Source organism: Mesoplodon bidens, assembly GCF_964165515.1.
Source record: "Mesoplodon bidens genome assembly, chromosome: 8".
In the NCBI taxonomy this organism is placed as follows: domain Eukaryota; kingdom Metazoa; phylum Chordata; class Mammalia; order Artiodactyla; family Ziphiidae; genus Mesoplodon; species Mesoplodon bidens.
The window spans coordinates 22,133,547-22,149,383 of NC_138165.1; the positions used below are offsets into that span (position 1 = coordinate 22,133,547).

At 32.6% G+C, this 15,837-nt stretch overlaps 1 protein-coding gene across 1 annotated transcript in view; it reads right to left on the reverse strand.

The window, feature by feature from the left end:
* Nucleotides 1-15,837, reverse strand: part of AGPS (alkylglycerone phosphate synthase) — a 149,138-nt gene that overhangs the window by 77,504 nt on the left and 55,797 nt on the right. Inside the window, exons 7-10 of the mRNA XM_081243054.1 lie at nt 15,195-15,274; nt 13,886-13,966; nt 4,508-4,633; nt 1,882-1,990 (exon numbers count right to left, since the gene is read on the reverse strand). Coding sequence (XP_081099180.1) covers nt 1,882-1,990; nt 4,508-4,633; nt 13,886-13,966; nt 15,195-15,274 — 396 coding nt within the window. The remainder of the gene's footprint in view (nt 1-1,881; nt 1,991-4,507; nt 4,634-13,885; nt 13,967-15,194; nt 15,275-15,837) is intronic.

Genomic DNA, 15,837 nt, shown 5'->3' on the forward strand with positions numbered 1-15,837 from the left:
TAATAATGAGTTTGCCTTCCTTAAATTTGTACAATAATTTACTATTGAAGGAGGTAGTCCAGTCTTTTGGATAAAGTTCAAACTATTATAAAAGGGATAAAAGAGAAAATTATCTCTCCAGCCATCCTGTAACCCTTACTACTCCACACCCTGACCTACTGTCAACTCCACTCTACAATTAAATCTTAAGTTCCAGTCACACTGAAAAACTGGCACCTTCACAAGGCAGACACAGCTCTTTCTCACTTTTAAGCCTGTTCACATGCAGTTAGTTCTCTCTGTAGGGCAACTCCCTCCCCACGTTATTCCCTCAACTCTGCCTAGAATTATTGTCTCATTATCATCCTTGAAGGACCACTTTAGGCATAACCCCTCTGCGGAAGTCTTCCTAAGCACCCATCAACATGACCTTTGTCTCTATTTCTCCTTCATTTACTTCTATCATAGAATTTATCTTATTCAATTTTAATGGTCAATTATTACCTGTGTCCTTGAGTGTGCCAGCACAGTACCTAGCAACCAGAATTTTTTAAACGCTAATTGATGGGAGAAAAAAATGTTTGATGTATCTACTTGAAAAGATAATTTACAGAGTTGACTCCAACTATGTATACACCAATAGTAAAATTAATAATTAACAGTTTTAATACCTATTTGTTATTCAATTTGACATTTGACTGGAAAAAGTTATATTCTTTCAGTTAACTCTTAGATGATGCATTAATACAAGAAGTTCCAAAATAATATTTTTTAGATAACTATATTATTTTAAAGGAATTTAACATTTTATTTTTCTCATTAAAAGTATAGTTCTGTTTTTCCACAGAGGAGTACACTGATCAGAAAAGGAATAAGAGAGTAAATTGGTGAAACACCTTGACAGAGGTTTGTCACTAATTATCATGAAAAATATCTAAGCTATACCACTGGTCATCAATTTAAGAGTTAACCTCTAGTACATCACTAAGACACATAATTTATTTTTTCCTTGATGTTACCATCAAAAGTTAGAATTTATGCCCTAACATCCTAGTTTATCATAAGTGCACTTTTATCCATGAATATAGCTAGATGTTTTGAAAACCTTTTGACAGCTTGCACCACCTTCTGACTTAGTACTGAGTTCCTCTGGTAACTTGGAAACACTTTCATTTCTCTGAATTTAAGGGATAACCATCCCTCTCTACCATGCTAAGAATTGAAAAATATGCCCACCTTCACCTTATCCATAAAATTCACAGTGCCTACATACCAGTTAGTTTGCAAACTAGAAGGAACGTTAGTGTTTTTTTTACCCCTCATAGGCACAGAAATTAAATGTTTTGCATAAGATGAAGAACTATATTCTAATCTACCCAGCATTAAGTAACCAAGCAAAGGAGATGACTCAAGTAGTGAAAAAATAAAAGACCGACATAAGTTTTAAAAGATATGTGAATCAACAGAATTTAGCAAGTAGCAAAGAACAAAAGATATAATTACAGAAACACAAGGCAATAAGATAATACTTTATTAGTCCTTTTCTCCTGATAATTCAGAGATTAGAAAATACCATACCAATAAATGTAAAAGCAAACCATTTTAAACCCTAACAGCTACTCTTCCTGAAATTGATTAAAAACTCTAAAAGAAAAACAAAATAACACCAAAAGGACTAAGCTGGCTCTAAAAACATAAAAAAGCAAAATTCAAGAGAAAGTTTAATAAGATGTTCTTATAATAAAAATTTTATGAAGTACTAATAAAGTCATAAAACTTAAAAAAATTAAATATATAAAACATGTCTTTCTTTCAAAAATCTGATATGACAATATCATAGATTTTCACAAAACTGAATCACTAACCTGTATTTTTTCATAATAAATTTGCAGTTATATTTACCTTCAGATCCCATGATGAAGTGATGGATATCAGGGCCTGTTGACATTCGAGGTCCTTGACAGCTTTTTTCTATTATACCTCTAGGTGTTACCATTTTTATATGAACCACCTGTATAAGACAATGCATGATGTAAATTCTAGATATCTGTCAGTGAATGTTGTGTGTGTGGATATACATACCCATATATATTTATATAAAACACTATTTTTAAAATATTGGTTTAAGTGATAAATGGTGATTCCCTTCAGAATTCTAGTATCTTTTAGTAGTTCTTAGACTAAAAATAAACTGTATGTAACTTTAAAAGAGGGAAAAATTATTCTAAGATTGTTATTGGCCTAGGTATATTCATCATCTTAAAAACTGAAAAACACATTTTTTTAAACCAAAGCTAGTCTAGGGCTGTCCATGTGGTAAAGAACTAAAGGATGGAAAAAAATATGCAATGATCATATTTTAATAGGTTCGTTCTTTCATTTATTTAACAATATTTATGAAGCACTATTATTCATGTTAGGCACTATTCTAGATGCTTAGAGTTCTAAGAAAAAAATTATTCTTGCCTTATCCCCACCTTCAACTTATCTACTTTGACCACTCAGTAGAAAAGAGTGAAAAGAATGAAGTATTAATTTTGATCACATCAAAACTGGGATGAAGAGGGAGATGTGGTGACTGAGTTAAAAAGAAGAAGAAAGATATGTGTGAGATACGTCTCACACATGTGAGAAATTAAGTACATTGTAGGGAGAGGGTCAATCAAAAAAATTCCTCAGATCTGACTCAGAAATGGTTAGGCAAAAACCCAACATATTTTCAGAATAATTTTTTGACAGATAAATAAAAATAGTCTATTGTTGAAGGAAGTGTGCAGAGGACATAAAGAACTCGCAAAATAAAAAGATAAAAATTGCTAATGAGGACATTTTAAAAGTTTACATTCACTAACAAATAAATATAAAATTTTAGGAAAAAAATATAAATAAAAGGTCCAGTAAAATCAAGATTCTCATAGTGCTAGTAAGAATGTCAACTGGCACAAAATTTTTATAGAGCAATTTGGCTGTAAGGGTCCAAGGACCTAAAAACATGCTTGACCCAACAATCCAAGCTCTAGGAACTTACCCAAAGAAAATGATCAAAGAGGTATGCTAAAAAATTACTGCGGAAGATATTTTTCCCTTTATGTATTTCTATAATTTTGAAATAAAAATAATTTAAATATTCTTTAATAGGGAATTACTAAATCACAAATTATCAATAAAAGAGAATTATATGCACTTTTTAAAAATAATGGTGCAAACCTATGCTCATTGACATGTTAATAGATTGATAACAGTTTAAAGAGCAGATTAAACACAGTATGATTTTTTTTATATTAAAAACTAGAGATAAACATGCAAATAAGTACATTAAAATGTATACTTATAATTTGTGGCCCTTAAATAACCCCAAAAAGGATTAAAATAAATTATATACTTTAGCAGTACTAAACGTGGTAGTCTATCAAATATGCTTAACTCTGATAAAGCTTTTAATAATCCAATAGCAAAAGGATCAAATTCTCTTTTCTGAAACTGAATTTATGTTATCTTAATTGCAAAAAGAAAAATGTGATTTCTAAAATATCTTCAATTAAAAAAAAAGATAATGCAAACATTTTAAAAGTGTTCATAATACAGACACTTAAAGTCTTAAATTGTTGGGTGTTAACGATAAAAAACCAATATATTTCATCAACAATTTGATATTTCTATCAATGAAGACATTGATGAAAATGTTGAAACGCTAGATTTGAAAAACAAACCTAAATAGCTCTAGGAATAATGTTAGGAACACCACTTCAATAGTCTCATAAATTATTCTTTTAAATTGTTATCAAAATATTGATGATAAAGGGAACTAACATGTATGAAGTACCTATTACATACCAGTGATTCCGCTAAGAGTTTTCATTTTATGTCCTTTATTCCTTATAATAGTTCTATGCAACAAATAACATTATTCTATTTTATAAAGTAGGAAATTGAAGTTTAGAAAGGTAAACCAATTTGCACAAGGTCACACAATTAATCACTGGAAAAGCTACAAATGGAACAAATGATACCTAATTCCTAGCCTGGATGCCTAACTAACTCTCAAGAGCAATGACAACAGATCAGCTAAAACAAAATGATGTGCACATAAAACATTACATTAACTAGAACATTTTTAATTGGGCTCTTTAATTCTATACAGAAAATTTTGTTCAGAAAAATAAATATAAAATCTCATAAGGCAAAACAGTAGTAATAACAAGATCACCTAAGTAAATAGACTAAAATCTTGGTAGAGTTGAAGACCAAGGCTCCAAGGCTTGCAAAATAATATTTAGATACATTATAAGTCAGATATTATGAGACATCTACAAAACTTAAATATGAGTTACTCAAAAAAAAGCACTCTTAAATAATGACCACAGTTGTACCTTTTAACTGTTTGTATTACACATAGTCAACGTTACTATAATCAAAAAGGGTATACTTTTGTGGGGAACTCTCCAACTCAACTTTTAAAGGCTTAACAACTTTATAATAATCTCCATAGACTAATTAATTATTATATAATAAATAGAAAAAAATTTACCAAGTCCTCAATATTGCCATAGATATTCTTTTTCATGCCTGATGCCCGAGTAGATACCCATCCTCCCACAGTGCTGAATTCCAGGGAATCTGGTTCATGACCTGTACAATAACCACTTTCTTTAAGCTGAAAAACAAAAATATAATATTTTACCAGTGAAAATGGCCCCGTTTAACACAGCACTCAACACGTTAACTCTTTCCACATTAAAATTTCCATGTCATTGCTATTTGGACTCATTAAAACCTATATAGAAAAAGAAATACTTTTATCATACTAGTCTAAAAATATTTTTAAGCTTTTGCCTACTGGAAAAATATGGGCCAAAAGACAGTTGTATTTTCCACAGGTTCACCAGCCAATCTTACTCCTTACATTCTTTTATTTTAAAGCCAACTACCCTCCCTCCTTTTTTTTTTTTCCACAAAGAGACAATTTAACTACTTATGGAGATCAGATTATGCTTAAATAATTGCCAACTTCATCTAAACACTTTCAATAAATAAACCACTTAAAACTCTTATGCTCCCTACCCTAATATAATCTGCAGCAGGCCTGCAGAAAATCTGAGCAAATTGCCTGTACTTAATTCTCTCAAGGAGTCATATGTTTTAATGTACAGCCATCTGGCTAGGTTTCCTGCATGTAATACCATCATGTATTTGTGACGCAGATCATGCATTCCTGTACATTAAATAGTCACTTGTTTCTCATTTTTCTACATTAGTGTGGCTTTGCCATCTGCACAGCACCTGAGGTTGGATGGATGCCCTTTACGGCAACAACACCAAAGCCATTCCACTAAAATCATTTTAAAGACTCAGCCATCTCATGTCAAATGGTACAGACGCTACCATCTGCAAACCCACTGTCTACTGCACTCAAGCCCATCAATCTGTGTTGACCATTTTGATAGTCATCCAATTAAGCAACTGTTTCTGTTTTTCAAGTAAGCCACGCAGAGATGTAGAATACGTCAGCTATGTTTATATCTGTGTATTTAAGTATGGTATGAAAGCTGTAATCCAGAACTTGAGAACCTATAGGTTGAATACAATTTGTTAGCTTTTGCACACAAGCAATGAAAAATATTTATCATGTCTAATTTTGTTGCTAGGAAAACAAGATTTTAAAAGACATCAATTATTATTACATAATAGAATTTTTTCACTAAACATTCAATACATTTATTTAATAATAACCACTCACAAATAAGTAGCTTAAATATAAGACTGAAAGCTAAAATGAAGATTATCAGACCATGATTTTTCTTCCTTAATTCCCAAATAATCTATATTCATATTATTTACTCTCAAAAGACTACTACCTTTCAATTTTTCTGAAAGTAATACACACACACACACACACACACACACACACAGAACTCTTAAAACTCAACAATAAGAAAAAACCCAATTAAAAAATGGACCAAAGACCTTAACAGATACCTCACTGAAGATAGCAAATAATCATATGAAAAGATGTTCCACATCATATATCATCAGGGGAACACAAATTAAAATAATGAGATACTACTACACATCTATATGAATGGCCCAAATCCAGAACACTGACAACACCAAATGCTAGAGAGAATGTGGAGCAACAGAAACTCTCAGTGCTGGTGGGAATGCAAAATGGTAATTTGAAAGACTATCTGGCAATTTCTTACAAAACTAAACATACTCTTACCATACAATTCAGTAATCATACTCCTTGTATTTACTCAAAGGAGTCAAAAACTTATGTCCACATAAAAACCTGCACATAAATGTTTAAAGCAGCTTTATTCATAATTGCCAAAACTCGGAAGCAACCAAGATTTCCTTCAGTTGGTGAATGGATAAATAAACTGTGGTACATCCAGATAATGGAATATTATTCAGTGCTGAAAAGAAATAAGCTATCAAGCCATGAAAAGACATGGAGGAAAGTTAAACGCATATTACTTAATGAAAGAAGCCAATCTGAAAAGGCCACATATTCTATGATCCCAACTATATGACATTCTGGAAAAGACAAAACTATGGAAACAATAAAAAGATCAGTGGTTGCCAGGGGTCAGGGGGCTGAGAAAATGAACAGGGAGAGCACAGAGAATGTAGAGCAGTGAAAATACTCTGATATTATAATGAAGGCTACTCAGTGATCATTTATACATCTGTCCAAACCCACAGAATATACACCACCACAAGTGAACCCTAAAATAAACTATGGACTTTTTGTAATTATGATGTGCCAATGTAGGTTCACCGTTGGTAAAAGAAATCTCAATGTCATTATATCACTTTATGTGGAATCTAAAGAAGTTCAACTCATAGAAGCATAGATTGGTGGTTATCAGGGGATAAGGGGGTGGGGGAAATGGGGAGATAGTGGTCAAGGGGTACAAACTTCCAGTGATGTTGATAATGGGGGAGGCTATGCATGTGTGGGGGCAGGGGCATGTGGGAAATCTCTGTACCTCCCTCTCAATTTTGTTTTAAACCTAACATTGCTCTAAAAAATAAAGTGTTAAAAAAATATGAAACAAAGATTTTTCAGACAAATAAAAGCAAAAAAAAAATCATCAACAGCAGACTCATACTAAAGATATTTAAAACAAGTCCTTCAAGCAGAAGGAAAATATCATCAGATTGAATTAAAAGGCACCATAAAGGGTAACTAGATGGGTAAATATAAAAGATGTTTTCTTACTGTTTAAATATCTTTAATAGATAACTTACTATTTCAACAAAAATTGTAACAATATACTATAGGTTTTACAATATATGTAAAAGTGGAATGTATGGCAACAGCACAAAGGAGAGACAAGGGGAAAAGGAAGTATAATATTTTATGGTTCTTATGCTAAACTCTAAGTGTTATATACATTATCACCTTAAAGCAGACTATTTTAAGTTAAAGCTATACACTATAAAACCTGAAACCCTTAAAAGAACAAAACAAAAAGTTATAGCTAATGAAGAAAGAAAAAAGATTAAATGGTATCATTAAAAAAATATTCAATCCAAAAAAAGGCAGTAAAATTGGAAAAGGAGAAAACACCGATAGGAAAGATGGAAAACAAATTGCAAGATGACAGACTTTAACTGAACCAAACTGGTTCAGGGAAAAGGTCTAACTACCCCAATTAAAAGGTAGAGACTGTCATGTTAGATAAAAAGGAAAGACCCAATTGTATGCTGTCTATAAGAAAAACACTTTAAATATAAAAATATAAATTAGTAAAAAATTTAAAAATGGAAAAAGGAAAAAGATATACCATGCTAACAACAGTCAAAATAAAACTGGAATGGCTGTTTTAACATCAGATGAAGTAGATTTCAGAGCAAAAAATACTATCAGGAAGAAGGAAGGTCATTTCACAGTAACAAAATTGTTCATTAGTCAAGAAGCAATAACAATCCTCAGTATTTATTCCCCCAATAACAGAGCTTTAAATATATGAAGTGAAAACTGATAGAACTGCAATAAGAAATAGATCTATAATAGTTGGAGACTGTAATTCCCTTCTGTCAATAATTGATAGAACAAGTAGACAGAAATTTTTTTAAATACAGAAGACCTGAACAACACTATAAATCAATTTGACCTAACAGACATGTATAGACCACTCCAACCAACAGCAGCAGAGGACAAATTCTTTTCAAGTGTACATGGAACATTTACAAGACAGACCATACTGTAGGCCATAAAACAAATATCAATTAATTTGATAGGATTTAAGTCATATAAAGAATGTTTTCTGAACACAATGGAATTAACATAGAAATCAGTAATGGAAAGATGTTTAGAAAAATCCCCCAATAAGTGGAAATGAAACAACAACTTGTAAGTACCTATAGATCAAAGAAAGAATCAAAAGGGAAGTAGAAAATATTTTGAAATTAATGAAATTGAGCAGACATATCAAAATGTGTAGGATACCACTAAAGCAGTAGTTGGAGAAAATTTATAGTACTGAAAACCTATATTAAAAAAGAAGAAAGGCATCAAATAAATCACCTCATCTTCCACCTTAAGACATGAAAAAGCATTTGACAAAATCCAAAATCCACTCCTAATAAAAACACTCTACAAACTAAGATAAAAGGAACTTCTTCAACCCCCCTATACATTAAGTATTAACATCATACCTAATGGTGAAGAACTGAATGCATCTCTCTTAAATCACAAACAAGATAAGGGTGTCTACTTTCACTTCTTTTCAACAGTGCATTAGAGGTTCTAGTCAGTGCAATCAGGTAAGAAAAAGAAATAAAGGCATACTGATTGGAAAGGAAGAAGTAAAATTGTCTTTATTCACAAAAAACATGATCATAAATGTAGTAAATCTAATGGGAGCTAAAACTTTTAAAACTAAATTGTGAATTTAGTAAGATTGCTAGATATAAGAGCTACACACAAAAATCAATTTTATTTCTATATACTAATAAAGAACACTCAGAAATTGAAAACATTTTAAAATACCATTTATAAAAATATATAATACTTAATGACAAATTAAAAATATGAAATATTTGTACACTAAAAACCACAAGACACAGCTGAGAGAAATTAACAGACCTTAAAAAAACTAAAGTTATACCATGTTCATGGGTCAGAAGATTCAATATTAAGGTGTCAGTTCTCCCCAAATTGATGTATAGAGTTGATGCAGTCTCAATCAAAACCCCAACAGGCTACTTTTTAAAATAGAAATTGACAAGGTGATTATAAATATCATATAGAAATACAAAGAACCCAGAATCACCAAGACAACTTTGAAAAAGATTTATGATAAAGCCACAAGAATCCAAATAGTGTGGTTCTGGCATAAAGATATACAACAGATCAATGGAACAAAATAGAGTCCAGACTAGATGCACGTTATTATATATTACATATTATATAAAAATGACAACAGACATGTTTTATGATGGTGCAAAGTCAATTCAGTGAAGAAAGGATAGTCTTTTCAACAAATGGTGCTGGAACAACTGATTATCCATACGCAAAAAAAATGAACTTCAACCTATCCCTCATGCCATACATGAACATTAACTCAAAATCTTCAAAACTCATCAGACTTGAATAGAAACTAAAAACTATTTAGCTTAAATGGGAGAAAATCTTTGTAACCTCAGGTGAAGCAAAAGTTTCTAGATATGACAGTAGAAGCATGATATATAAAGTAAAAAATTAAGTACGTTGTACTTCATCAAAATTAAAAACCATCTACTCTTCAAAAGGCTCTATTAAGAGAATGAAAAGACAAGCCACAGACTGGGAGAAAATATTTGCAAAGTATATATCTGGAAAAGAACTTATGTCCAGAATATGTTAAAAAAAATTCTCAAAACCCAATAAAAAGAAAACAATCCAATTAAAAAATTGGGCAAACAACTTGAAGAGACACTTCACCAAAGAAAACATATGGATGGCAAATAGCGCTTGAAAAGATCTCCAACATCATTCGTCATTAGAGAAATGCAAATTAAAACCACAATAAGATACCATAACAAACCTACTAGAACAACTAAACTTTAAAAGACTAACAATAACAAATATTGGCAAGGATGTAGATAAATTCATACAGTGCTAGCGTGAATATCAAATGATGCAATCACTCTGGGAAAAAGTTCGGTGGTTTTTCAAAAAGGTAAATATATATCTACCAAATGATTTAGCCATTTCATTTCTAGATACTTACCGAAGAGAAAGGAAGGTATATGTCCAAACAAAGACTTACATGTGAATGTTCAAAGCAGCTTTATTTGTAATAGCCCAAAACTGGAAATAATCCAAGCATTCAGCAAGTGAATGGATAAACAAACAGTGGTATATCTATACAACTGAATACTATTGAGCAACAAAAAGGAATAAAATAATGATACATGCAACAATATGCATGAATCTCAAAATAATTATGCCTAGTGAAAGAAGCCAACCCTCGCCCCACCCTTGTAAAAGAAAGAGTATGTGATTTCATTTTAATAAAACTGTAGGACATTCAAACAAATCTACAGTGACAGAAAGCATATCAGTGATTGCCAGGGACATGGAAAAGGTGGGATGGAGAGAATTATAAAGAGGCCAAGAGGAAACTTTTGGGATTGGTGTATGTGTTCTATATCTTGATTGTGGTGATGGTTTCATGGTTGTATTCATATACCAAACCTTATCAAGTTGTGCACTTTAAATGACTGCAGTTTACAGTATTGTATGACAGTTATATCTCAATGAAACTATTATAAACAAAACAAAAGCAGGGACTTCCCTGGTGGTCCAGTGGCTAAGAATCCGCCTTCCAATGCAGGGGACGTGGATTTGATCCCTGGTGGGGGAACTAAGATCCCACATGCTGTGGGTCAACTAAGCCCCTGCACTGCAACTACTGAGCCCATGCGCTGCAACTACTGAGCCCATGCGCTCTGAAGCCCACGTGCCACAACTAGAGAGCTTGCATGCTGCAACTACTGAGCCCACGCGCTCTAGAGCCTGAGTGTCACAACTGGAGAGAAGCCCATGCACTGCAACAAACAGCCCGCATGCTGCAACTAAGACCCAGTGCAGTCACATAAATAATTTTTTTTTTAAATTTTTTTTTTTTTGCGGTACGCGGGCCTCCCACTGCTGTGGCCTCTCCCGTCGCGGAGCACAGGCTCCGGACGCACAGGCTCAGCGGCCATGGCTCACGGGCCCAGCCGCTCCGCGGCACGCGGGATCCTCCCGGACCGGGGCACGAACCCGCGTCCCCCGCATCAGCAGGCGGACTCTCAACCACTGCGCCACCAGGGAAGCCCCATAAATAAATATTTTTAAAAATAAAAACACCCTTTAGAAATACTAAAAAGAAAAAAAAAAAAAAGACTCAGGATTTTGGCTCAAGCTGCCCAAAGAACTGAATTTCTACCAACTGGGAATGAGAAGGCTGCAGAATAAGCAAACTGTGGAGGGAAAATTGAAATTCAATTTTTTAAAATGTTAAGTTTGAAATGGGTATTAGATATACAAGTGGAGACGTCAACTAGGCAAGTGGATATGCAAGTTTAGAGTTCAAGAAAGAAGTCTGAGGTGATACAAATTTAGGAGTCTTTGGCATACAGAAGAAATATTTAAAGTCAGCTGTGTCTGAATGAAGCAGATAGTACTCAATAAAAATTAGTGGAATGAATAAAAGTTCTAAGTACTTTACATTATTAACTTATTTCATCCTAACAAAAACTTTATGAAGTAGGTATTATCTCCATTTTATAGATAAAGAAACTGAGGCATTGAGAAATGCATCCCTAGTGGGGGGAAAATATAAGTTACATATCCCCAGACTATTAACTAATGAAATTAAGTAGCCAAAGATTTAATAAACCTAGAAACAAATTCCCAAATCCAAAATTAACATTTAATGACCTCCCTTAAATTTCATACATATTAAAAAATGTAATCTACAAGTTAAAAAGATGAAAATTTGTGCTACCCAACTAATATATTTGTGTCATTTTAAAACTTCTAGAATGAAAAAGCAGGAAGTTTTAAGTTGGTTACCTCAGCTGAAGAAGAAACTGAAGAATACAGAAACATAATGAGGAAGAACTTGAACTGGGATTAACACAGCTGTAGAAACTATATTAGAGTCTACTAGAGGCAAAAAGAAATGTTCTATATTGGCATTTAGGGAAATAAACTAGTAGGTAAAATATCAGAAGTCCCTAGTCTAGGAAAATGTCATTTAAATTTCAAGGAAATATGTTCCTTGAATTTTAATTCTAGCCTTTAAAAAAAAAAACTTGGAAAGATTAAAATACTACATCAAATGCTATAATAAAGGATATAAAATTATAGACATGAAAGGCCATCCTTTGTTATAAAAAAAATCACTGTGCTGATAATGCCTCTCAGCATAACAGAAGACTAATACAGGCCTTTTTACAGGTTCTTTTCATTAAATACTATTATTCAACCCACAAAGTTCATTATAAACTATAATTAACAAACCTAATTACCCTGAATTATATAAAACCTTGACTTACTGAAGATCTTTAATGCCTCAATGAATATGTTCAATTTTATTCTAGTTCTCTGTATCTTAGTGCGTTAAATCAAAAATAAAGATAAAAGTTTAATAATGTTTTTCAAAACCTTTCATCCAGAATTGGTCACCAGCATACTAACTTCATTCAACTCTTTCCCATGAAATATGGAAAAAGACAATAAAAAAAAATCAACAAGCATGTCACATTTCTCTCTGTGTTGTTAAAAGGTAGGAAGAAGAAGAAAAAAAAAAGGTAGGAAAGAGGGGTCTCTGTAACCCAAATTGAACAAAATGGTCGGTTCATCACCAGCGAACTAGACTTTCTAACTTTTGTTTACAAAAGCTGAGTTACAGTCATCTTGACCATATTTGAAAGGGCTGAAGAAACCAATACATTTTAATAATTACCAGCTTAAAATCCATGAAGAGAACCTCAAGTTTCCTAAAGTTCATTAGGATCCCAAAAAGTGCTATAAGGACTCCAGGAGTTCTACCTATTCATGAGATGAGCAGTTTTCAATAAAACTATGCTTTGAAAATTTCAATGAATAGCAAATACCAACATCTACCCAAATTGATCAAATTTATCGTTAATTTCTGAGAATTCTGTGTCCAACTTGTTCTGTTTCGCTCCATTCTTACGACTTTGTTTCAAGTCACCATCAGCTCTTGTCCAAATTATTGCAGCAGCCACTTAATCCACCTTTACGTGCCCATCCATCCTCCACACAGTAGCTCACGAAAACTAAGTACAAAGGTAAAGTTCAAACTTTTGGGGCTTTATGATCTGACCTCTTCATGTTTTCCTGGCTTCACCCTTTACCACTACTATACGTACACTCATCCAAAATACAAACACCAAGAATATGTGTTCTCCCATATACACAGACTAGATCTCAGCCATATTCAGCTATCTGCAGATCACCCAAAGCAACAGCTGCCTGTAAATCTTCCACACATGCTGCTTCCCCTGACTGGATTGTTCTCCCCAACCCCATTTCCTTTTCACTCTCACTCATCCTAATTTAATCCTCATTTAAAATGCCAAGTCCTCTGTGATACCATCTTTGTTCAACTCCTTCTCTTCGAACCCCATTTGATGAGCCTTAACACCCCACATTTAGCCTTCACCTAGCAATTCTCACTGAGCCATACTGTCTATTTACCTAACTTTCTGTCATAATATAACGTAAGCTTTCATAGGGTAGGGGATGGGTGTCTTATTCACTACTGTGTTCATAACATCTAGCTCAATATCTGACCCACAACAGAAACGGAACAAGCTTGTTCAGTGAATATATTGTGAAAAGTACTTTATTCATAGAGGGGATACACAGCAGTTTTGAAAAATTTAAATAACATACCTGTCTTTCCAACTCTTGTCCTGTTATGCCAGCCTCTACATGAGCTGTCAGATTGTTCTCATCAACCCAGAGGATTCGATTCTGTTGCAAAAGAAGAAAGAAGTCTCATCTCCAGGAACAGACATTCTCAGGAAACATAACTTCCTAACTGAAAGCAGCAAGTGACAAGATAGAAATTAAGCAAGTAGGGTTACCCACACTAGAAATTAAGCAAGTAGGGTTACCCACACTAGAAAGCTCCACTTGTTCCTGACTATATAACATGACAGACATAGTAACACAGGCAGTATATTGCACAGGAGTTGGTTTAAAACATAGACATTCAGAAAGTGAGGAAGAGGGTTTCAGATAAAATGAGACTAAAAGAAACCACCAAAAGCTAATGCGGGCCTTGTCTGAATCCCCGTTTGAACAATGAAATTAATTATAAAATAAAGACAATTTTGAGACAACTAGAAAATGAATGTGGACTGGATATTAAATGATATAAGGAATTACTTTTAATTTTGCCAGAAGTGGTAATAATATAGTGAGAAAATGTCCTTTTTAAAAGAAATACACAGAAATATTTGGTGTCAAGTAGCATACTATCAGGATTTGCTTTAGAAATAGTAGAGGAAAAAAGATAAAGCCAATATATGTAAATAATTATTTAATCTAGAGACTAGAAATACTATTCTCTCTACTTTGATGCTTGAAAAACTTCAATGAAATAATAATAAATATTAAAATTTTAATTATAATAAAAGATTATATAAACAGGAATATTGTTGACTATACAAAGATTAAGTTCATACCCAAACTAAAACCTTAACATAGCACAATGGCCAACTCTTGGACCATAATGAACCAAAATTTCACAAAATAATCCTAAAGTTTATTAGCACCTTTATTAATTTTAAGTTAATTTTAAAATTAATTAGCTCTTCTATTCTTCCAAAAGCAAAAATGCAATAGCATTAGTAAAAATTTGGGGAACAACTAAGTTTTGACGATTCAAATTAACATTAACAAATATTATTTGTTTTTTAACAGTACAAATAAGGTTATCTATTGTATCACTATTCCAATCCATGCTTCTCAAATTGTCAATTTCACATATCAATTTGGTAGAATCCATCAAGATATATGACTTAGAGTAAGAGTGAACTTAGCTTTTAGAGGTCTGAAGACAAAGGTAAAATATAATGATGAAAAAATTTTAAACAAAATGGACAATATACCTTTTTAAAAATAACTAAGACTGAGCCATAAAGACAACTTTTAAAACCAAACACTATCTTCAAATACATCTTAAATTATCATATACCATTTGTGAAGTGTCCAAAGAAATTATTGTTCTTGTCTCATCTGCAGGACACATGAGGCCATATGAAACACTTGTTCCTCCTGCCAAAATAGGAAACAACAACTATGCTTAAATATTTTAATTTTAGCTACATTTCTAGGGTAAATCCCTAAGACAAAGTATACAGATAGGCCCTCTAGGAAATAATACCTATTTCTACTTGGCAAAATGTAATTTGCAAATGCTAACACACTATAAGCAAACTCACCTTAATTTTATGGTGCATGCCAAAATGAAGAAATATTATGGAGCTGAAAGTAATGGGATATGGCTCCATCCCCCGGGCACACTCAAGTGAAGCCCCTAGCAATTTGTGGAACTCCAAAAACATGATTAGAAAAGTTCTAAGCTAATGATTACTGTGGACAGATAGCGTAAAAGAAAAAATACCCATCCTATACAACTAGAGACACCATTATCTCCTTTCTGCCATATTTATGAGATTCACTTATCATTTAAAATATTATCTTATACTCCCATGCAAAAAGGCTTTAATAAATTAGAATATAAAGTTAAAACTGCCCAGATTATATGATATTCAAAAACAAATTTATATGTTCTTTGGTGAAAAAGTTATTTTAATATAGAATAATTAATACATAGA